Source organism: Stegostoma tigrinum, chromosome 11, assembly GCF_030684315.1.
Source record: "Stegostoma tigrinum isolate sSteTig4 chromosome 11, sSteTig4.hap1, whole genome shotgun sequence".
In the NCBI taxonomy this organism is placed as follows: domain Eukaryota; kingdom Metazoa; phylum Chordata; class Chondrichthyes; order Orectolobiformes; family Stegostomatidae; genus Stegostoma; species Stegostoma tigrinum.
Window position 1 is genome coordinate 44,945,871 of NC_081364.1, and position 25,009 is coordinate 44,970,879.

Genomic DNA, 25,009 nt, shown 5'->3' on the forward strand with positions numbered 1-25,009 from the left:
AGTAACTTAAATCACAAAAATAATCTCTACCAATAATGAGGGAAAAGTCTACTTGTTTAATTTAATCACTTAAACTTTAGGCACATTTTTATAGATGCATGTATTATTGAAGTGATCATTCTTGCTGAACAACTCCTCATGAAAGGATTTGTTTTATCAACAACTTGAAGCTACAGCTTCAACATTTCAGTAAGCCATCAGTAAATGAACAGGATTGAGTTTCTTTATGCTGTTCTTTGAAATTTGTTGTTGTCTGCTTTGGGCATTAAATATTAGCATTGTTATTTGCCTTCTTTCTATCCTGACAGTTGTAACTGATTTTCTGAAGGAGGGTTTAGGCCCGAAATGTCAGCCTTCCTCCTCCTCTGTTGCTGCTTGGCCTGCTATGTTCATCCAGCTCTGCGTCTTGTTGTCTCAGATGTAACTATTAGAACAAATACTTTGAAAACAGTTTATCTGATCTTGAAGAAAGCTAACTTTACTTGCCCCATAATTTGCCTTGGCAGACTTTTTGAGAAAGCCTAAATGAAGTATGCTTTCTTATGTCCTGCCTGAAAGTATCCTTTTTCAGTTTTCACTTGTATCCTATTCTCCTGATGTACTACTCTAATCAATATACTTGGTGGTGTTTAACATCAGTGAGCAATATTCATTTGAATATGTCACTGCAATCTCCTTCCGGATTCTTCCCTTGAAAGAGAACAATTTAAGCTCTGCAAGTCTGCCTGTATTTACTCCCGTCTCCTCATTTCAAAAGGCATTCAGTGCATGTTTTCTAGCTCAGTTCCATCCATCTTAAAATCAGTGTTCCAGATTACATTCTGTGTCAGGGTAACCTCCTGAGATCAATACATTCTTGCATTTTTTTCAGTACACCACCTAAAATCATTAACAAAAACAAATTGCTGGAGGAACTCAGCAGGTCTGGCAGCATCTGTAGTGATGAAGCAGAGTTAACATTTAGAGTCTGGTAGCCCTTCTTCAGAATTATAATCTAACCCTAAAATCTTTTTCTGTTTTGCTGACAGCTGTCAGATATTAGCATGATGTCTTTCAGGATCTATATAATCGGATTCCAATTTTTTGATTGGCATTTTGTTTGAAGTAAATTATTTAGCTGTGTAATATTGTTGCTGAGATTGTGCTTTGAAATACAGCTGCTAATTATCTGTTCACCTATCCAAATTTAAATCTCAATGTAACCTGTTACCTTTTTCAATGTATCAGAGATAATGGGAACTGCTAATGCTGGAGAATCCAAGATAATAAAGTGTGAAGCTGGATGAAGCCGGTCTAGGCCCGAAATGTCAGCTTTTGTGCTCCTGAGATGCTGCTTGGCCTGCTGTGTTTATCCAGCTTCACACTTTATTACCTTTTTCAATGTGTTGACCATCCCTTACTACGTTGCTGTTATCCATTAACTTTGGGATGAAGTTTATATCCACTTCAGTATCATTTAGGAAAATGTTTGGTGTCAACCAACATCGAGCTCTTTAGAATCTTTTCTTATTCAAAAATTAACCATATATACATGCTTGCTATTTTTATTTATTTCCTGGCTAGTAGTTTTTCTTGAGCATTCTCTCATTTTTGCCTTTGAACTTGCTTGTAACCTCCCTGAAATGATTGACTATCATTATTCTGATCTGCTTCCAATAATCACCACACCAGTGAAATTGTCAATATAAACTATGCACGTCAAGATTCGTAACAATCATTTGTGTCCGTCTGTTCAAGTGCACTTCAAATTTACGCCAGGACACACAAATCAGCAAAAAAACCATACACATAACAAATTTTAGAAAGCATCCCTGTCATCCCCTCCAAGTCAGTGCGGAAATTGCTTGTTTTAATATGTTGGTGATGAAGAGAGTTGTATACCAAAGAGTTGAAAAAAGTTCAGCTAATTCACAGTTTTGTGTGTCAACTAAATTGAAGTTCTGTTGGAACTGCCTCCCTTGCATTTTTGTGCAGTACCAACAATAAACTGATTATTTTGTCAGCTTTGGCTCTTCCCTCTGCATCAGAAAGAGGTGCTTTCAAATCCCAAAATCTTGAGCACATACTTCATGCTCACATTCCCATGCAGAAGTGAGAGATTCTGTGCTGTCAGGGTAGTGAACTCTGATAGGTAGAGTCATTGCCATGGAGAATACGTTGATTGCTGATGATTGACGGTTAACTGCCAAGCTTTGTTTAAATTTTAAACCAGACAGTCTTCCTGCAGATGTTTTGCAAGATTCTGCTATGGCTAGAAGTTGATTTAGAGTTAGAGCTTTGGGGTACTGAAGTTGTATGTTCTTATCTTTGGTGCTGGAACACTGTCCTCCTCTGAAGAAATTAGAGAGTGTGAAATGCACTCACAGCAAGCTAGATTTTAGAAAGGAATAAAGCCATTAACAATGAAAAGACCATGCTTCTTTGTATCCCCGATCTTGTTCCGATACATCTTTGAGCAATGAGACGCTTCTCTGAAGAAAGCTGGTGTGAAGAATATTGAGGTATAGGCTTGTAGGTTGAATGGTCTACTCCTTTTATATTCTTCACAACTTTGGAACTAAGGACTCTGCACCACAGGAACGGTTGCTTTGGCCCACGATGTTGTACCGAAAAGGACGCAATATTAGACTGATCAGTTCTGCCTGCCCATTGGTCCATATCCATCCTTTCTTTGCATGTTCTTATCCCTTAAATACACCCATTGCATCTGCCTCCCCACCACCACCCCGGCAGTGCGTTCTAGACTCCTCCCACTCTGTGTAAAACACTTTCTGCTCACATCTCCTTTAACCTACACCCTCTCACCTTAAATGCATGCCCCCTAGTCAAGTCTCCCCTCAGCTTCCGCTGCTCCAGAGAAATCAACCTGAGGTTTTCTAGCGCCTCCTTACAGCTCATACCTTCTAATTCAGGCAGCATCCTGGTAAACCTCTTCCTTACCATCTCCGAAGCATTCACACCCTTCCTGTAATGTGTTGACCAGAATTGAATGCAGTACTTTAACTGTGACCTAACCAAAGCCTTACAAAACTGCAACAGGATGTCTTGACTCTTGTACACAATTGCCCAACCAATAAAGGCATACATGCCACATGCCTTCTTTACCACCCGATCTACTTACATGGCCACTTTCAGCGAGTTATAGAACAATGGACAAGTCACTGACTGGGAAAATTGTGTATTGCAGTGCATTGCTTTAAGCTGTGACTGCCTCGGCTGCCTTGAAAAGGATTGTGAGAATCTTTTTTGCAGTTAGATAATTATGTGGAAAGCTGTAACAGTTGAGACCAAGGCCAGTTATTTACTTTATGATGCGCTGTCACAACTTGCAGCAAATAGAAGTTGGGTCCCCTTTTCCGAATTACCTCAAGCCAACTGTCTTTGAATACGTTGGTTCAATGCCGTGAAGAAGCATTTTGACCTTGGACGTTAATGGAAACTAATTTATACAAGGTACAAAATGGCTGCCTAGCTACTTTCATCTGCTGCAACATTGCTGAATTCCCCACTTTCTCCACTTCTCCAGCTGTTGAATTCTCTATATAAATAATGCAGAATGCCTTGAAAAGTGAATTATAATATTTCAATGCAAACTTCCCTGGTTTTCAGTGGGCTAAAACCAGCAGTGATCTTGCAGTTTTGCTGCATTTCCGGCTGCAGCATCATCATTGTAGATCTCAAGCCAATGATCTTAAAAATTAGTTAGATTATGGTCAAAATCAAAAATCATTTCCACTGATTTGGCTCCTTTTTTAAATTCTGAGAGCACGCAGAAAACGATTGTGTGTTATTGAAAAAACTATAAAGTTAACTGTCATTTAAGAAATGACACGTATATCAAAGTAAACTGCATTTGCAAATGACAGCTAAACATTTAAAAATTGAAGCCTTTTAATTCATCCACCAAGTATTGACAAGAAGATTTCCACATGTTCTTTATAAAAATCAATGATGGTAAAATTCTTTCAAATATGTTTGCTGTTGCAGTGTGGTGTCAACCAAACAATTTTTATGTTTTGAAATTTAAGTTAATTTTAAAATTTGCATGCTCATACTGTATTTAAATATTCCCATCTCACAAATTGTAGTTGTGATATAATCAAAATGTTCGTAGTCTTGATACTGGATAGATATGAATTAAAGAAAAGGAACCCATTTCCCATCCTTGCAGTAATTATATGTGCTTGTTTGTTAATGGAGTCATGCTTACCCCTGAGGCACTTACTGGTACTTGTCCTTCCAAGTTATTTTGGTTGCTAGCTACAACATAGATAACTCTTGCTGAACTGTATATGACAGATTCGTGTTTTTTTCCCTTTTCATAGGTTGAAGACAATGCAAGCAAATGGAAAAACTTGGCAATGTGTTGTTTATACACCTAGTTTGTATGAATTAGAATTGAACAAAGACAAAACAAAGCAATCTGGTGGACAAAATGTACTTTTTCAAAACACTAAACAATATCTTAGATTTATCATAAAAGTTAGAGTTTTTTTATTGTCAATATCTTTTAGAGTTAGATTATTTGAAACTGATCACATCTGATAAGCAGATACATTGGTACTAAACTAACTGACAATGCTAAGTACTGCATTTGGATAAAAGTAAGCACCAAGAGAGTTCTGTTAAAAAATATGTTTTCCATCTTAAGATAAGCTGGAATTGCTAAGTAAATGCACCACAACAAAAACATCATTATCCCTCCTGAATGCTAATCCAGGTCATGTTTACATTCTCTGTTTAGCTCTGGGAATTTCAGATCTCGTTAAAGTTCTTAGACAGTTGTATTGACTGCTTTTTTAAATGCTGTGATGCTTTCATTTTTGTCTGAGTATTTTTTAGCTAGTGAACCATGACATTGAGAAAATAAAGTCCCCTAACACTGGCAGATTTTTTTTTCACCATAGTTGCTTGAGGCTGATTTCTTTGTATACTCCCTTGGTGGAATGGTTTATCGCTTAATTAAATAACAGATGGCATAAGCTCATCCGTAACCTCAAGCAAGATTTATATACCAATCTGAAAACCAAAATCAAAGGGAATATCAAGCTGAAAAATTCTTTCCACAAAGTTCAATGACTTGCTAATCAAATTCCATTCTCAGTTGGTAATGAAGCCAGTTTTACAAAGATGTTTTTACGAAAGAGAAAGCAGATTCCCATAGTTCATGCATGACTAGAAACAGCATGATATACTGCGTTTACAGTGGAGAGAAGAATTCAGAAACAGCATTTTAGAGGTTTTAATTTACTTGCTGATGAAACCTTCTGTTTCATATTGTCCGTCTTTTATCAGGAAAAGGTAAAATTAAAGTGCAAAATATCTCAGTTCATGGGCAACGGCAACTTGCTTCCACTTTACCAACAGTGCACTTGCTTTACTTGCACAGCCAACTTTGACACTGCAATCTTGGAAGAAGGTTTGAACAAAAATAACATTGCTTTCTTAACGTGTTGTATGTTGAAGTTGGTGTGTGCATGTATGTGCTTGCGGAACGTCTACATTTTTACACTTAAATTTGTGCATTAAGGTCTTTTCTGTAAACATTGCCATCAAGACTGCATTTTTGTAAGTCCAGCCATGTAAAACCATGCAATTGAACTGATAATGGAAGTTGAATTATAAATAAATTTCACATTTTTGTACTTCAGTAATTTGGTGTAAATTTGTTTGCGTATAGCTCAGTGAACAGAAGAAATTTTGGGGTAAATGAAGATGCAGTAGAAGTCAGCACTTGAGAATTTTTGTTCATCTTCTCCAACATTCAACCTTCTGCTGTTGCCGTCCTGCCCTTCTGCTCTGTGGTCCTTCCCACTCATACTGCCATCCGTGTTTCTTCACTCACCTTGTGCTTCCACTCTTGTTGTCCCTCCATGTGCTGTCTTTGCATCCCCTCACATTTATGTCCCTCACCCTGCTGTTCACCCAGATCATGCTGCCATCCCTTATACTCTTGAGCTACTGTCTCAAACCCCTCTCACCGAAATCCTTCCCCCTCTCTCCACCATCCCCTCTCCCCTCTCCCTGCCGCCCCCTCTCGTTCCGGTCCTGGCCATTGTCGACCCCAACCCCGCTCCCTCCTCACTGCTATTTCCCACCCCCACTACCGTCTCTGCTGGTCTCATTGCCATCACTCCCCTTCTCACTGCCACCTCTTCCCCCTCACTATTTTCTTTCTATTGTTGGTTCCCCTTGTATTGCCACCTGCCCCTCCTGTATTGCCACCTGCCCCTCCTGTACTGCCCTCTGTCTTTCTTTCTTGCCCATCTCTCTCTCTCTCCTCACTCCCCCCACTCTCCCCCGCCCCCTCTCTCTTACCCCCGCCCCCTCTCTCTTACCCCCGCCCCCTCTCTCTTACCCCCGCCCCCTCTCTCTTACCCCCGCCCCCTCTCTCTTACCCCCGCCCCCTCTCTCTTACCCCCGCCCCCTCTCTCTTACCCCCGCCCCCTCTCTCTTACCCCCGCCCCCTCTCTCTTCCCCCCGTCCCCTCTCTCTTCCCCCCGTCCCCTCTCTCTTCCCCCGCCCCCTTTCTCTTCCCCCCCCCTCTCTTCCCCCCCTCCCCTCTCTCCCTCCCTTCGCCTCTCTCCCTCCTTCGCCTCTCTCCCCACATTCCCCCCCTCCTGCATTCTCCCCCCCCCGCATTCCCCCCCACATCCCGCCCCCCCCCTCCCGCATCCCGCTCCCATTCCCCCCCCCGCCCATCGATTTCATTTAAATAATTTTCAAAGAACATAGTGGATCAAGTGGTTAAGATGATTACAAGATTGTTAAAAGATTTAGGGAATTCTTTTGGACTAAGCCGAGATGATGGCCATTAAACGTATACTACTGTTGTGAATCATGGAGCAGCCCAATTATCTGGTATCCCCACATCAAGGTAATAAATTTATCAAAGATAATTGTACTAGTTATCGAGCCTTTAAGTGACCACTGATTTTATTGGTAAATTTGAGAAATGCCGAAGCTGAATGTCTGTAGTTAACTAATTTATAGAAACAATCACTGTTCAACAATAACGTTTTGCTAATAATTTCTGGAGTAATTTGAAGAAGACAGCTAGAAGGTCCTTTTCTTCCATCAGTATTAGGTATCTGTGTGCAATACCTTGAATGTTGTGATGATGCTGTCACTTCTTGAAAACGTTACTTTGTCCTTGTTATTTTTTGAGAGCTTGTAAAGGCAGAAGTACCAAAGAGTCTAGGGAGTAGCAGTTTAACAACGGAAGGGGAGTGACCAGTTCTCCCAGTTCATGTTTTTGCTAGTTTTTTTTTAGCTGTAACAATCTCAAGATGTTTTGAGTACCGGAAGTGTTGCAAGCTTCAGTAAAGGATTAGCCTGACTTTGTGAAATCCCTCCCCAGATGTTGTTTCTACCTGCCTATAAGAATCTGTTTGAATCTACCTTTCTGCTGAGGGGTATGTTTATGTGATGCTACTGTATTGTAACAGTTTAATTAGTTCAGTTGCTGTATTGGATCAGTTAGGTTTCCTAATAGTTAAGTTGCTCTAAATTTTGCTTTCTTTCGTTCGTGTTTCAACTGTAGAGTTTAAATAGATTTTGTGTTGCTTAAAGCTGAGTGGTTTGACCAGTTGCATCACACCCATTTGACATCTGCCTTTAAAATAAGAAACGTTAAGGTCTAGGCTACCTTCTTGAAGTATCTTGAGGGAATCTAGCTTGGTCCATAGCAGTGTAACATGTAATTTAATGTTAAAAGTCTTTTGCAGTCATTGATAAGTGGTGTTGTAGTTAATATGTTTGTCATTTTCCCCTAGTGTTGTGCTGTGATTGATGCTGTAGTTAAGGAAGAACAGGGTGATTGAGCAGAAAACCGTTGTTCATTTTGCTGTAGGCATTGCATTGTCAGAGTAATCATAACTCCCAAGGAAGATTTTAGCTGAGGTGACTCTAATGACAGATGGTCACTAGTTTATGAATTACATCCTTTCATAAGATTACATTTTTCCTATGACAAGCTTTCAAAATATGCAATGACTCTTGTTAAATTATAATTTTGTAAGTTTGTGTATGTTGAAAATAATTTATCAATCAATGTATTGTTTACATTAAGAGGAGTTTACTTTTTGAGCTTGTATTCAGAAGCTTAGGTGTTTGTGTATTGCAAATCCAAACCTCTGATCCGTGAGAGACAGTGCAGAAATATTTTTCAAAGTTGGAGCCCTGTCCATGGTTCTGCAAATGACAGGCATTGTGGTAACCACAGAACGAGGTGTATCTTCTGCAGAACAATTGTATTAATGACCAAAAGCATAATTCTGTGCAAGTATTCTACTGCTTTATTGAAGGGACAGAACAAAGCTTGGTTAAATTTTGAGCAAACAGATCCTTTCTGATAAATTCTTGAAAAGTTATATTGAAATATCATTAGTATTTCACTGTAGTTTGTACAAGCACTAATTAAAATAATTGGTTAAAAGTTGTTTTCTTGTGATGTTCACACCTTCGTTTGGAAGCTGTATGAGACATTATGCATGGAATTACTCAGGTTGGCATTCCATTTCTGGTATAACCATCAACTCTTCCATTGTATTTCCTAATATTATACTGTTCAATAAAATTCATTCACTCAGGATTAAAGCAATACAATTAAAATGTCTTACTCTTAAATCATAAAATTATACATGCACATAGTGAGGTTATGTTTTCTCAAAGTTAGTCGTTTTGTACAGAGCAAATGAAACTCAGTTGGATCACCCTAGAAGTAGGTGTGCTTGAGCAAGCACTGCCTGTTGGCTTTATGGAGAAAAGAATGCTGACATTTGACAGTTCCTCTTAATACAGTAGAACAGTTGGAATAGTAAGTCATGTGAAACTCTCAATTTGATTTTGCAGGAAGAAACATGTTAGAGGTGGAGCTTCTGCTTGTGGTTCAAATACCAAAAAGGGCAAACATGTGCCTGTTCTAATCAGTGCTTTATTTCTGGGTTTCTACTCAACTGTATTTGCATACTTCCAAATTCAAAAATGGTCTTCAAAAAGTGCAATTAGGCAGTCTTTAAAAAGTTTTTTTTTAAATTACTTTTAAAAATGCGTCATGATGTATTGAAGTAGCAACTGTGGTCTGTTTAATATAATTGAAAATGGGTTTAGTGCAAATAAAGTGTTTTTAATCACTGTCAATTAGTAGGTATTAATAACCACATTTTGTTACTGACAAATAACTTCAAAAAACACTATTTCCCAGCAATATTGGAGATAAAGGAATCTATTTCTTAGTAAACTAACCATTTACATTGAATAGATTTTTCATGTGACTATTAGTATCCTTGCACCTGAAATACAAATGGATATTTATTGTACTAACTTAAGCTGAACTTCTTAAGATTCTCCTGAAAGGCCTACCGTAAGTGTGATTAGTAGAAGGCCCTAGTGGAGATCAGCACATGTCCTTTGGTACTTGACCCACACACCATAATGAAAAAAGTTCTGGATTATTTCTGACTCTCTTTTGTACAAACAATTAATAATTCACTACATTGCCAGTTCTAACTTCAATTCAGGCAGATTCAATTCCACGTTTTCCAACATGCCATCTTTTGCCCTTAAAGCCACTTTAGTCTTGTCGATAGAACATTTGTTGTCACAGACAAGCCAACACCATGCTTTTATTTATCTAATCATGTTCTTGAATGCCTAGAGCAGTATAGCAGGTCGAATGGTTGAAATATTCTGGAAAGTCACCTGCAAACTAGAGAAGTAGCACCTCATATTCCACATCAGGAGCCTACAGAGCAATGGCCTAAATGTGAATGCCACCAGTTTTAAATTCTCCGTGGCCTCATCCCATCAAACAAACTCGGAGCCTGGCTCACCTGTGAAACTGACTAGGTGCCAGCTTGATGATACATTTTCTTAAATCAATTTTGATAGAATTAATTATACATTTGCAGAATTGTAATTATTACTGCATGTGGAAAATGAATGGTATATTAGAAAGGAGATCTTCACTTGATAGTGTATATTGCTATGCTACTGTCAACATGATGCTTAGCTGCAAGAGGAGGTGGTGTATCTGGCACTAGCTTGTTTTAGCAAAGGTTAAAAATATAGATTAAAAGGTTTGAAGTATTTCTGTAAGAAGCCACAAGTTAAACTTGGCTTCAAATATTATGTGTAGTATAGATGTTTATTATTACTTTTTTGCATAAAGCAGAGATAGAAGTAGTTCAGACAATTTTTCATTATCTATGGGTCTATTACCAAAGGAAACGCACTAAAAAGTGTGTTTAAAAAGGGACATTACAGTGAACCTTTTCTCTTAAAGATTAACAGGTTATTGGCACATGAAGGTAGCAGTGGAAAAGATAAAATTATGTAGGGTGAGGGAGGAAATGAATGGAGGCTTGAAGAAGTAAGTAAAGCATCAATTGGAAAAATGAAAGTTGTGTAGGGGATTTAAAACAAAAATCATTTGTTATGTTGCTAGCAAGATCAACATTTATCCCCCTTTAAAAAGGTAGTGCTGAACTGGCTTCTTCAAACTGTTGTGGTATGTAGAGTAGATATACCCACAGTGTTATTTAGGAAGGCATTCCAGGATTTGGCTCAGTGATAATGAAGGAATGACGAAATATTCCAAGTCAGGATGATGACTGACGTGAAGGAGAAAGTAAAACACCAGTCCTTGTTGCCCCGTTGGTCTGTTAGCCTGTTGCGCCTGTTATTTTACATGGTTGAAATTGCAGACTTGGAATGACGTGTCAAAGGAATTGTTACCACAATGCATCTTGTTGATCTAGCTTGTCCAACAGATAGCTGAAGGACCAGAATATAGCCTGAGTGATGATCTGTAGGAGAGTGTCTTAGAACAACTCAAGGTGATTAGGAAGAGTCAGCATGATTTTGTCAAAGAGAAATCATGTTTCACCAATTCATTGGCGTTCTTTAGGGGGTCATGTGCTCTATGGCTGGACTGTGTAGCATACACTTTGCACAGAAAAATTCTACGTAAGAATTGTATTGGATGCAAAACATTAACTCTTTCTGTCGCTGTAGATGCTGTTGGACCTGCTGAGTTTCTCCAGCATTTTCTGTTTTTGATCCACTTACGTTGTCTGTGCTACTTTTTAACCAAATCTCCCCTGTGTATTTTGTTTTTCAAGTTACAGTAAGCCACCGTCTTCATAGACAAACATAGCTAGTGTTTTCCTGTTCATTTTCCCCAACAGAGGCAAAGGAAATTGTTTTAAAAGCTCAAATCCTGGCTGGTGGCAGAGGAAAGGGCAGCTTCACCAGTGGATTGAAGGGAGGAGTTCATTTAACTAAAAAGTAAGTCACAAATTTTATTGTAGAATGTACTTAATAGTATTTCATAAAAGAAGTATCTTAAATTACATTTACAAATAATGCCATCTTAAAAAGAGCTTTGGAACTGGAAGAGATAGTTTAAAAATTGTATAATGAGTGGATATGACATGTAAGTTGCAGGACAATGGCAACTGAAACAGTATCCAGACAAGTGTAAAAGCACAGCAAGGAAAGAATAATAGACAATTATGTTGAAGTCACAAAAGTAGAAACTGAATGTGACTTATGATTTTTGACGAGATTCACATTGAATGAGTTCAGCTGGTGCAGTGGAGCAGAAATAAAACAAGTAGAATGTTGGAGTATGTAAGAAAAGTATGAGATTTGGGTGTACTTTAACTTCATTTCTAAAACTTAAATCAGTTACAATTATAGATTGAGTTTGAGAGAGCTAATCTAAATGTTTGTTAGTATGATTAGTTACAAGACTCATCTTGGGTGCTAAGATGTATGATAACAAGTAGAAAAGCAATAATACTTAATTAAAACAGTATTTCTTCAATCAGTTCATTTCATGATGTTCGTTGGTGACACTGACTTGGCAGAGGTCTCAATTCTCTTCTGTTGATTGAAGTTCTTCTGTTTTTGGTCTTCCTTGTTGTGCACAGAACCGCACATATTAATTCTTTATGCACAGGGTATGGTGGCAAGTATCAGACACATTCAGAATCTAATTGGCTTATTAGTGCAGGAATATATTTCACAACTAAACCAATTTGTATCATAACTGTGTCTTTGAGTTAAACCCATTGACCTCACAACATTCTTGTGTATTGGCCTAAGTTTAGCCTGTTCATGAAATAACAAAAAAACTTCTTTTTATCTTGGTCATATGGTATTCGTCCTTAACGATATCTTTTTGCAATTAATAACAAGTAAACTGAATATAATTTGATAAAAGCAAAAACTGTGGGTTCTGGGAATCTGAAATAAAAACAAATTGCTGGAGAAATCGGGAGGTCTGGCAGCATCTGAGAGAGAAACAGCATTCATGTTTCAAAGTTTTTTATGACCTCAGGATGTAAATTTAATTCCTGACTTGTTCAGTCGAGTCAAAATTATTATTTATTAAAAGATAAGTAAACAGTACAAAAACAGTAATATATTTCAGCGAACATAGAAGTCAAATTTTATACCCTGCACATATAATATTTTGAAAACTACGACAGTGTTATTGCCAAAAGAGAGAATCAAATGCAGGACATAGTGCATTGAATGGGCATGCATTTGATTTGTGGGTAAACTGGCTTAATATAACAAGAAAAGACTAGAGAAATTTTGACTTTTTGCCCTGAAAGGTGTTGCATGAGAAGTGATCTTATAGCATACTGCTTTGAAAGAAAATGAAAAGGAAACTAATAATTCGGCAGCGTGGAGGGTAAATATTTCAACAAATAAGACAGATTTGAAATTCTTATTCACACAGGGTGATCAGTGCGGAGAATGGGCTTCCAAATGGAGCATTAAACCAAATAGCCTCCCCGTCTCCTTAAGGCTGTGAAATTAAGTTGTCTCCCAAATCAATGTCCATCTTAGCTCGAGTCCAAGTTTGAATCTTAACAAGGTGTTGAGCTGGATAAACACAGCAGTCCAAGCAGCATCAGAGGACAGGAAGGCTGACATTTCGGGCCTAGACCCCTTCTGTAAGTCTAGGCCCAAAATGCCAGCCTTCCTGCTCTTCTGATGCTGCTTGGCCTGCTGTGTTCATCCAACTATACACCTTGTTATCTCAGATTCCCCAGCATCTGCAGTTCCTACTATCTTTGAATCTTAACAGTTGGGTTTCATCCCTGCTATTTAAACGATACTAACCACAGTGACATGTGACAACCACTGATTGTAGCATGTTCTTCCTTCTTGTCCTCTGCAACTACGATAATGTTTGACACATCCCTCACCCCCTTCCACGCTGTCTTTTTTGGACTCTTTGTTACCTCTTCCCCCTTGTAGACTCTTGTCTGACTTTCAATATTTGATGAACCTCAGTTTCTTTGTATTAAAAGTTTGGGTAACCAAAACTTTCTTCTCACTTAATGATGTCAGCTCCCTATTTCACCCAGAATTAACTTTCTAACAACACAGCTTCTTACTTCATAAAGAATGCCTATTTCTACTTCATTTTCCACCTCTCTGTTGCTTCAGCCCATCAGTTTCTGAAATCCTTGTCACTTTCAGATTTGCGCTTATGGACTACAGCAACGTTTGCCATTCATAAAGGAGACTGAAATGGCACACCTGTTACCAAATCCCAGCAACCGACCTGAACTTTCTTGAGCACCATGCTCCACCAGACAGGAATCTTAAATAAAACAGTTAAGTTAGAAAGGAATGTTATTTAAACAGCCAAAGGTTTATTTGTTAAATATTGATTTTTGTTTTTGTTAGCGTTAGTTTGTTTATTGCTTTAGAGCGATCTGAAATAGAGACTTGCAGTGTGGAAAATGCCGTAGTTATTTAGTAGTCAAAAGTTGCAATTAGCTAGCTATTTTTGCGGAACCAAATGTAAAAGAATCCAGTTTTGATGAGAGTCACTGAACGTGAAACATTAATTGTTTTGTCCCCACAGATGCTGCAAGACCTGCTGAGTTAATCCGGCAATTTCTGTAATTATTTCAGATTTCCAGCATCCACAGTTCTTTGCTTTTTGACTGGAAAAGAAATCAGTTTGCATTGATTTCTTTAAACTTACAGTATAATGCTGTGAGAGCCACAGTTCTGTTTTTACCTGTTGTTTCTTTCCTATTGCCAATGACAAACTAGGAATGCACTTGTCGGCCAAACCATACATTTGTTCCTTCGGACCTTACAGCTCTATCAGATTTCATTCTGTTTTCCACAATGAACTGGGTTAGGTGAACCCCGTTATGTACTCTAACTCCAACATTTGTATCTTGGGACTTCTTGGTTTGTTGTTGAATTCCAGAACTCATCCACTACTGTGAAACCAAATCTCTCTTTCACCTACTGCTAACTACCAGAGATTCTGCTGGGTCTCACTGATTTGTTTTCCAGTTCAATTTTCCAGAAATTGGCTAAACTGTTATAAAGGATTAAGGAATTTTGATGCACATTACTTCTCGGGCATTTTGAGCTTGAGGTCTTTTGTTCTGGTTTAAAACACATCACGCTGAAAGCCAGCTCCACCCCTAAAACTGTCCAGTGTGCCTGCTTGAATGAATCACCATGTTCAGGTTTTCACAAATTGCGCATGTTGTGGTTCTTTGAGGAAACTCTGAATGTGAAGCCTTTCTTCCAGAAACAAAGCCATTTAATAGGTAAAGGTATATTTGCTGTAGTCCTATTAGACCGTTGGCCTCCTTGTCATTAGATTGAAGGTCCACCAACCATATAAAGGAAGAGGTTGCATAGGAGAGTCCTACAGGGCAACACGGTGGCTCAGTGATTAGCACTGCTGCCTGACAGCACCAGGGATCAGGGATCGATTCCAGCGTTGGGCGACTGTCTGTGTGGAGTTTGCACATTCTCCCTGTGTCTACATGGGTTTCCTCGGGGTACTCCTGTTTCCTCCCACAGTCAAAAAGTGAGCAGTCTAGGTGGATTGGCCATGCTAAATTGCCCAAAGTGTTCAGGGGTATGTAGACTAGGTGGGTTATAGGGGTGTGGGTCTGGGTGGGATGTTCTGAGTGTCATTGTGGACTTGTTGGGCTGAAGGGCCTGTTTCCACACCAGGGATTCTGTGATCAATGATGATTCTATGATCTCATTGTTGTAACCTCACCTAGTGCAGGAATTGAACCCATGCTGTTGACATCACTCAGCATTGCAAACTGGCCAACTGAACCCCTATTAGTGGGCATATTCTAAAGAAAAATCAAAGCAAATTTATTTTACTGAGAAGCTGCAAAATGTGCGCACATGAAAGTAGGAAAAGGTTCTGTAGTTCTCATTAGAAAATTCATGTAATTTTGAGTGCAGCTTCCATCTGAGTAGACATTCATGCAATATAGAGACGACTGTCAGGTATATAGACTCTTAGATTCCAGCCTCTCCGTTCACTGAGATCATGGCTAATGCTCGTCTTCAACTCTAATTTCCCACCTTGCCTCTCTAAGCCTTGATTCCTTTACTAATTAGAAACACACCTAGTTTTGAATGTGCTAAATTTCAACAGCCCTCTGGGGTAATGAATTGCACAGGTTGACTGTGGTCTAAGAGAAAAAATAAATCCTTCTCATCTCTGTCTTAAATGGGTGATTCCTTACGCTGAGGTTATGCCAACTGGTCCTGGACTCTCCCAAAAAGTGTAGCAATTAATCTTTGCCTATCCTGTTGAGTCCACTCATAATTTTAAAAATTAAAACCGGGTCACCTTTTGTTCTTCTAAACATGAATGAGTATAGGCCTGACCTACTCGACGTCCCTCATAAGAAAATCCCTCCATACCCAGAATCAACCTAGTGAGCCTTCTCCCAACTGTCTGCAACACCATATCTCTCCTCAGATAAAGAGACCAAAATTGTCCACTGTATTCCTGGTATGTTCTGATCAATGCCATGTATAATTTTAGCAAGATCTCCCTATTTTTATAATCTATTCCATTTGAAATAAAAGCCATCAGTTTCTTTGCCTTCCCTATTACCTGCTGAACTTTGATATTAGCTTCTTGTGATTCATGTTCAGATCCTTCTGTGCTGTTGCCTTCTGCAGCTATTCCCTATTTATATAATATCCAGTCTCCCCTTCCTAATTAAAAATGCATAACAGTGCATCTTTTCCATATGATATTCTATCTGCTAAGTTTCTTTTTCCCCACACACCTATTGATGTGTCAAATGCAAACTTGGTAAAAGTACATTCATTCTGTCACTCAAGCCAGTCATATATTGTATTGGATTGTGGTCCCAGAACTGATCTTTGTGGCTCTCTACTAGTTAGAAGTTGCCGTTCTGAAAATGCCAACTTTATCCCAACTCTCCAATTTTATTAGTCAGCCAATCCTCTATCTATGCTAATTAATGTACTACCCTAAAATCATGTGCTTTTATCCTAAGTAGCCTTATGTGCAGTACCTTATCAAATATCTTTTGGAAATTCACATATATTACATCTATTGATTCCCCTTTTTCTATTCTGCTTGAACTATAATAAATGTCATGCATGATTTCCTGTTCATGGAGTCATGCTGACTTTGCTTGTTTAGGTCATGTATTTCTGAATGATTTGTTGTTACGTCCTTTATAATGGCATATAACATTTCCCAAATGACAGACACTAAGCTAACTGACTTATAGTTGCCTCTGTTTTGTCTCCTGTTTTTGCATAAAGGTTTTATATTGTAGCTGTCAAATCATCTGGGACTGTTTCAGAATCTAAGGATTCTTTAAAATTATTACAAGTGCATCCATTATTTCTGCAGTTGCTTCTTTTGAAATCCTAAGATGCAACCTGGCATGTTGAGGGGGCCTATCGGTCTTTAACCCCATTAGTTTCCCTAGTACCTTTTCTCTAACCATAGCTGTCATGTTTATTTCTACCAACCGCCGCCCTTTGCCCCTTGATTCTTTATTGTATTTTTGGAATGTTATTTGTGTCCTCTACCATGAAGACTGATGCAAAGTATTTATCTAACTCCAATGTAATTTCTTGGCCATCTATTATTTTTACCCAGCCTCACTCTCTAAGGGGCCAATGTTCATTATGCCCTCTTTCTTTTTATATGTTTAAAGAAGCTCCTTTTATCTATTTTTACATATTTGCTATTTTGCCTTTATAGTTTATTTTCTTTGTATTTTATTGGGTTTTTTTTTGCTTTAAAATTATCCCTATCCTCCGGTTTCCCACTAATCTATGCCACATTTTATGTTTCTTTCGATTTGACACTATCCTTACCTTCACTGGTTAACCATGGTCAAATAACCTCCTTCCTGGAATCTTCCTTCTCCACTGGGATACACCTTTGCTCTGAGTCATCAGTTATTTTCATTTGGCTGCCATTGCTGCTGAATTGTCTTTTCTGTTCAACTCCTTTCCCAGTCCATTCCCGTCAACTCTGCCCTCATTCCTACATATTTACTCTTAATTAAGTTTAGCACTGTAGTTTCCAACCCAAGGTTTTCACTCGTAAGCTGAATGCTAAATTCTTCCATGTTAAGGTACCGTTTCCCTAGGCTGCCTCGTTATGTGAAGATCATTTATTAAACCTGCCTCATTGCACATTACAAGATCCAAGCTAGCCTGATTCCTAACCCCACAACATATTGTTCTGTGAAACTATCCTAAACAGACCCTGTGAATTCTTCTTCTTCATCTCTACCTTTGCCCATTTAATTTTCCCAATCTACATGAAGTTTGAAGTCACCCATGATTAATGTACTGTCCTTTTCATGTGCCGTTGTTATCTTCTGTGCTACATAACAGACACCGTTAGGGAGCTTACAGACAATCCCACCAGTGTGTTCTTCCCCTTGTTATTTCCTACCTCAACCCACATGGATTCTGTTTCCAATTCAAGATAATCGCTTGCTGTTGTACTTATTTTATTCCATATTACAAAATGACACTGCCACTTATTCCCTTCTGTCTATCCTTTCAAAAAATAAAATGCTTCTGAACATTTAGTTCCCAGCTTTAATCTTCTTGTAGCCATGTTTCCTTAATGGGTGTAAGTTCATATCTATTAACTTCAAAAATAACTTAACGTGTTGTGGCACATCCCATGATCATGAAAAATAGGTTATGAATGCAAGTCCTTTCCTTCAATATCAGTGTGCGTCTCTACGTCAGATTTCAAACCAGCACGCATTATACATTGTTGAAACTTCTCACTGTCTCATGATGTAGCTCAGCATTGAAAAACATCAATTTTCCAACTCAAACGTATTTGTTTCTTTTTATGCATGTCTCTCAGATGCTGTACCTTAGCAGTTCAGATCATCCAAAATGTATAAAAACTATAAAGGAGTGCAATCAATTCAGGCTGCTTTCTTTTGGCTTAAGATCAGGGTTCAAGATCAGCTGAAAATAGTCTTTTGGGAATTGCGGGCTCTGCACTAAATTAGCTGTTGCAGTGCCAAGCTATTGCCTGTAGAGTGAGCTCACACTTGCATAGCTCACTTGTGGCTTCTAGTGGTAATTGTCTGTGCTACAATATTACAACATTGAGTGGAACATGACATATTTTATCAGGAATTGAAAATTTGAGCTGCTTGTGGCGGTGGACAAGGGTGTTCCTGTATCGTTTCTCAGCTTGTTCATTCAGAGACTTGTCAAGTCTCTGCTTTTAGTGTTAGCATTATGTTGTTAGGTTAAGTCTGAAGATCCAGTTTTCAGACAAATTGTCAAAATGCAATGAAGCTAAAGTAAAGAAAATATTTTATATTTTTTCATGCGTTTTTGCAGCCCTGATGAAGTGGAGAAGCTGGCAAAACAAATGCTTGGATACAATCTCATTACAAATCAGACAACAAAAGATGGTGTCAAAGTTAACAAGGTAAGGGGTATGGACAAAGTGAGAATAGATTTATGTTGTAATATCATTATTTGTCTGCAGCAAGTTAAATGTATTTGAGGAATGCAATCGTGGGTTCGAACGTACTGCTAGTTACACAACAAATTGCTTGACGGGGTGTTAATTAATGACTACAAGATATCAGAATCAAAAAAAATCATTAAGATTGATAGCCAAATTGCAAAGCTATTTGGATAACAAAGTCTCTAATTGATGTTACCATGAAGGTAATGGTGGCAGAGGCCTTGGATATTTCCAGAGAAACATATCTAGCTATTCTAATGGATAGAGCCTTCAATGGACCAGTTATAGTTGGCAGCCCACAGGGAGGAATGGACATCGAGGAAGTCGCAGCCACCAAACCTGAGCTGATATTTAAGGTATGCTGTGAAATGAAACTGATACTAGAATCTATACTATATGCTGTTCAATGCAAGAAATTAAACTGTGGTCAATCATAGTAGAATTTCACAAAGGATTTTTTAAAAACATTTAATGGAGCAGATTTATATTGTGCTTATTATATAGAAATCAAATTTTAAAATTATGCTAATTTGTCTTGTCAGCATGGCTTACGAAAGCAGGCCTAATATTTAAAATGTTTATAGAAATTGTTACAATTGGCCTTAAACACACATGAATAACATATACATTGACCAGTAGCTTCCCATGTATCAGTGTATGAGATATCTGTTCTTCATTTTCAGATTCTTGAAATGTTTAACAATTTCTTTTTCAACTTATTCTGTTGGTTTTATCTCTCAGGAGGTTATTGATATCTTTGAAGGGGTTAGAGAAGATCAGGCACTTCGAATGGCGGCCAGTATGGGATTTAAAGGTCTACTGCGGCAACAGGTAATGAGCAACAATTGTTTATATGTGGGCCTCTTTAATTGAGTAGAAAATGGTTATTATGTTTTTGTACAGGCTGCTGTGATTGGAAATCAATCTGTTCTGAAGGGAAAGGAGAAAGATACCATGGCGAGGCAGGCACCTGCTGAAACTACCTAAAAGTAATTGGACCTGCGTCTAATGTTAACTTCTTGTAAAATGTTTTGTTACATTTTTAAAAACGACATCTTTTGAAATTTACCAAATAACTTATTTTGCTCCACAATACTGCTTTAATTTAATGTTTTAACTAAGATCTGTAGCTCAGGTTGTGGTTGGAATTGTTGATTGGTTCGCCAAGCTGATTGGTTTTCATGCAAACATTTTGTCTCCCTTCTAGGTGACATCGTCGGTGCTGTGTAGCCTAAATTGAAGCGCTGTTGTTCTGTCCCGCCCTGAATTTATATAGTCAGGTCTGTCATGGTGGACAGTCTTGTTTCCCATGGTTGAAGACGGGGCCTCCAGGAATTCTCGTGCTTGTCTTTGTCTCACTCGTGCTAGGGCTGCCTGGCAAACAGACAACACAGAGAAGACTCTGTATGCCTCAACTTCTGGCCACCCTACCCTATGTTAGAAATACGTCAGAGCTGGCGACAAGTCTCCTACGATCTCTTGGAAAAGGGATAGCACTGAAACCAACAGCCACACTTTTCCAGTTACTCTCAAAGACGAAAGACCCCATGCCCACAATTAGCAGGACATATGTGATATTGAGAATACCATGCAGCAACTGCAAGAAACACTACATAGGACAGACGGGCAGGAAACTTGCCACTAGGATACACAGACACCAACTCGCAGCAAAACGGCATGACCAACTCTCCGGCATTTCAATGCAGGAATCTGAGTTCTGAGGAAGGGTCACTGGACCCGAAACGTTAACTATGTTTTCTCTGCTGCCGGACCAGTGGAGCTTTTCTGACACCTGGGCCATCTCCAGCACATCCCTCACCTTCCTGGATATCTCAGTCTCCATGTCAGGCAACCAGCTTGTAACTGATGCCCATTTCAAGCCCACCGACTCCCACAGCTACCTAGAACACACCTCCTCCCACCCACCCTCCTGCAAAAATTCCATCCCCTACTCCCAATTCCTCCGCCTCCGCCGTATCTGCTCCCACGAGGAGGCATTCCACTCCCGCACATCCCAGATGTCCAAGTTCTTCAAGGACCGCAACTTTCCCCCCACAGTGGTCGAGAACGCCCTTGACCATGTCTCCCTCATTTCCCGCAACACATCCCTCACACCCCGCCCCCGCCACATCCGCCCAAAGAGGATCCCCCTCGTTCTCACACACCACCCCACCAACCTCCGGATACAACGCATCATCCTCCGACACTTCCGCCATCTACAATCCGACCCCACCACCCAAGACATTTTCCCATCCCCACCCCTGTCTGCTTTCCGGAGAGACCAGTCTCTCCGTGACTCCCTTGTTCGCTCCACACTGCCCTCCAACCCCACCACGCCCGGCACCTTCCCCTGCAACCGCAGGAAATGCTACACTTGCCCCCACACCTCCTCCCTCACCCCTATCCCAGGCCCCAAGATGACTTTCCACATTAAGCAGAGGTTCACCTGCACATCTGCCAATGTGGTATACTGCATCCACTGTACCCGGTGTGACTTCCTCTACATTGGGGAAACCAAGCGGAGGCTTGGGGACCGCTTTGCAGAACACCTCCGCTCGGTTCGCAATAAACAACTGCACCTCCCAGTCGCAGACCATTTCCACTCCCCTCCCATTCTTTCGATGACATGTCCATCATGGGCCTCCTGCAGTGCCACAATGATGCCACCCAAAGGCTGCAGGAACAGCAACTCATATTCGGCTTGGGAACCCTGCAGCCCAATGGTATCAATGTGGACTTCACCAGCTGCAAAACCTCCCCTTCCCCCACCGCATCCCAAAACCAGCCCAGTTCGTCCCCTTCCCCCACTGCACCACACAACCAGCCCAGTTCTTCCCCTCCACCCACTGCATCCCAAAACCAGTCCAACCTGTCTCTGCCTCCCTAACCTGTTCTTCCTCTCACCCATCCCTTCCTCCCACCCCAAGCCGCACCTCCATCTCCTACCTACCAACCTCATCCCACCTCCTTGACCTGTCCATCTTCCCTGGACTGACCTATCCCCTCCCTACCTCCCCACCTATACTCTCCTCTCCACCTATCATCTTTTCTCTCCACCTTCGGTCCGCCTCCCCCTCTCTCCCTATTTATTCCAGAACCCTCACCCCATCCCCCTCTCTGATGAAGGGTCTAGGCCCGAAACGTCAGCTTTTGTGTTGCTGAGATGCTGCTGGGCCTGCTGTGTTCATCCAGCCTCACATTTTATTATCTGAGCTTTTCTGGCAACTTTGTTTTTGTTCCTCATTTCAATGCACTGTGACATAGAAGGACATCAATTTGACTAGCACAGAGTTATGGTACCAAGACAAGCATGAGAATTCCTGCGGGTGGGGTTTTCAACCACCGATGTAATGAACAAACATGTTGAAATAGACCTCATCTGCATAACAATATGGGACACAATCAGAAACAAGACTGCCCACCATGACAGACCAGACTGAATAAATTCAGGGTGGGACAGAAAAGCAGTGCTTCAACAGAGGCTACACAGCACTGACAATGTCGCCTAGAAGGGAGATAAAACATTTGCATGAAAACCAATCAGCTTGGAAAACCAACCAACCAACAACTCCACACTGCTCCAATCTTTTTAGGTATATTTATGACAAAATCATACATTTACATCCTCTTCTAAATAATATGTAGCTTCATGGTTTTTTTAATTGCCACATGTTTAGTACTTTTGTAATGCTTAAACTGCTCAATGTTTAATAACTTGAGTTTGCTCAAATTACTTTAGCAGAGCAGAAGTGGAAATAATGCTTCTGGAAGTAAAGGACTTAATTCTGCTAATTTGTAATCAGATTCCACTGAATTAACTGAACCAGTGAAAAGGACTGGGAGAAGTTAAAAATGGGGTACTTGTGAAAACACAAATGCCTTCACTATCTTTTACACTAGTCCCAAGATTTAAATCACTAGATCAGTCCTCTTTTGCAAATTTGACCATGCCTTAAAGGTTGAAATTGTAACATGTTGCTGATTGTACTGAAGGCTGGTCAATTTGCATGCAATTTCATAAATGCACAAATAGTAGCAGACACATTTTTAAACATCTTTCAACAATAACAACTTAAATAATAGCACATTTAATGTAATGAAATGTTTCAAGGTGCTTCACAAGAACATTATAAAACAAAGTATGACATTGAACCATGTGAGGCAATATTAGGTCAGATGACCAAAGGTTTGGCTAAAGAGGTAGGTTTTGTGGAACATCTGAGTGGAGGAAAATGAGGTGAGGTATAGGGAGGAATATTGAGGGCTTCAGACATGGGGCAACTGTAAGGTACAGTGACTGACCTTGCTTAACCAGGAACCATTATAAGTCAGCAAGTACAAGGTAATTGGTGAATGGGACCTGCTACAAGTTTTGGCATGAAGCTGAAATTTTTACAACCTCAGGTTATGGAGGGTAGAATTTGTGAAAGGCCAGGATTGCATTGAGTAGCCAAGTCGGAGGTAATTAGGCACAGATGAGAGTTTCAGCAGCAGATGAGCATTAACAGGGTGAAGTCAGGATAATGTTACATGGATAGTGGTTGTGGTGACAGTATATGCATGAAGTTGGAAACTGATTTTGTGATTATATGTGACACCAAGGTTTCAGACAGATGGGCTCAATCTTAGACTTTTACAAGTGTTATGGCCATGACAGAAGAATACACTGAAAGCCAAACCCCACTGCTGTATTCATCGCACTGTGTAAGCGGGTTGATTCTGTTATTAAAATGGCTAATACCATTCTTAAATACTCACCGGAATAAAAAATAACGTCCACTAGGCTATTGTAACAAATTCTCTTAAAAAAAAATGTGTAATAAACGACCTTATTCTCAGGGCAAGTCACAACTACTGATTAGCATGTTATGTATGTTCTGGAATCAAATCTCTATCCCATTAATCCTGCATACCAGCCATTACCATACAGTACAAACAAGGTGAGTCATGTGGAGATTTTTTTTTACAAAAAGAACTGGACCAAAGGTATGGAATAAAAGATTAAAATGCAGTGTCTCCTCAAATTCACTGGATTTCCTGTTGGAAAATCCGAATTTCTGGCAGCTGACGATAGTAAATGCCCACTTCTGATTGATTCTAATCTGGATTTGAGCTCTTGAGAATTGACCATTGTCTGCACCTTTTAGGTTTTGTCGGGTAGAAAGCACTATCATATTCCCAGGGCCTTGTAATGATAACAAATGTTCAGAGTTGCTGTAGCTTTGGAGGTGTTTTCTTAACTCTGTTCTTGGTCTGAGATCAGAAGTCTAAATCCAAGAGGCCAAAATTTGCTAATATTCAACAGCAGATTACTGCTTTTCAGTCCAACAAAAATGTTTTTAATGGATAAATAATAAATAAATTTATATTTACCCATGCTGTTGACAGATGGAAGAACTACCAGCACATCTTCAAGCTGATTTTTATCGCAGTTGTGAGTTCCTCTACACTAGGAGAGGAAACGCAAACTGGACAGTCACTTTGCAGAATACCTATGTCTGCCCATGAGAATGACCCTGGTTGTCTGCCACTTCGACACACTGCCATACTCTCTGGCCATCATTTCTGTCTCAGGTTTGCTGCAGTGCTCCAGCGAAGCTCAGACCAAGCTGGAAGAGCAGCATCTCTATTTCCAGCCTTCAGGACTCATTATTGAGTTCAATAGTTTTAGAATCTGACCACATCTGTTCTTATTTTAAAAACAAATGTAAGGCCTTGTGATCTGATGAAGTTTGATTTGTCAATATACCAGGCTTGGAATAAAACACACTTTATTCTTACACTATAGTTAAAATACAAACAAAGAAGAATTGAAATAACCTAACTCTGTTGGAAAATGTAACAGAAAAAAAATTATTAAACAGCAATTGTCACAAAATAATAACAAGACATAAACATGCGCTTGGCAAAGGCAAATTCAGAAAAATAGATTTTCTCACATGGAAGTCTCCAGTTCAGGAGGAAAGAACATCAAGAGTAAACTCAGAGACAGAGCAAACTCGAGCATTTTGCCATAGCTGTGAGAGATACATAGCAGCTTTCAAACTCCAACAGCTACTGAAAACTAAACTAAAATCCTGGTTTTGTGGGAGTTTGACGCTGCCCCTTTATACTGTTTCTATTATTCCAGCTAAACAAAATCCAAAGCTAGCCTGGCCCAGAAAAGCCAGCTTGGCTCCACGTTCACAA

At 39.6% G+C, this 25,009-nt stretch overlaps 1 protein-coding gene across 10 annotated transcripts in view; it reads left to right on the top strand.

Moving 5' to 3' along the window:
- The window catches only part of suclg2 (succinate-CoA ligase GDP-forming subunit beta), a 301,122-nt gene that overhangs the window by 153,498 nt on the left and 122,615 nt on the right, over positions 1-25,009 (top strand). For all 10 annotated transcript variants that reach the window (XM_048548128.2, XM_048548127.2, XM_048548132.2 and 7 more), the window contains 4 exons: positions 11,190-11,289; positions 18,688-18,778; positions 19,024-19,176; positions 19,562-19,651. In XM_048548128.2, coding sequence (XP_048404085.1) covers positions 11,190-11,289; positions 18,688-18,778; positions 19,024-19,176; positions 19,562-19,651 — 434 coding nt within the window. The remainder of the gene's footprint in view (positions 1-11,189; positions 11,290-18,687; positions 18,779-19,023; positions 19,177-19,561; positions 19,652-25,009) is intronic.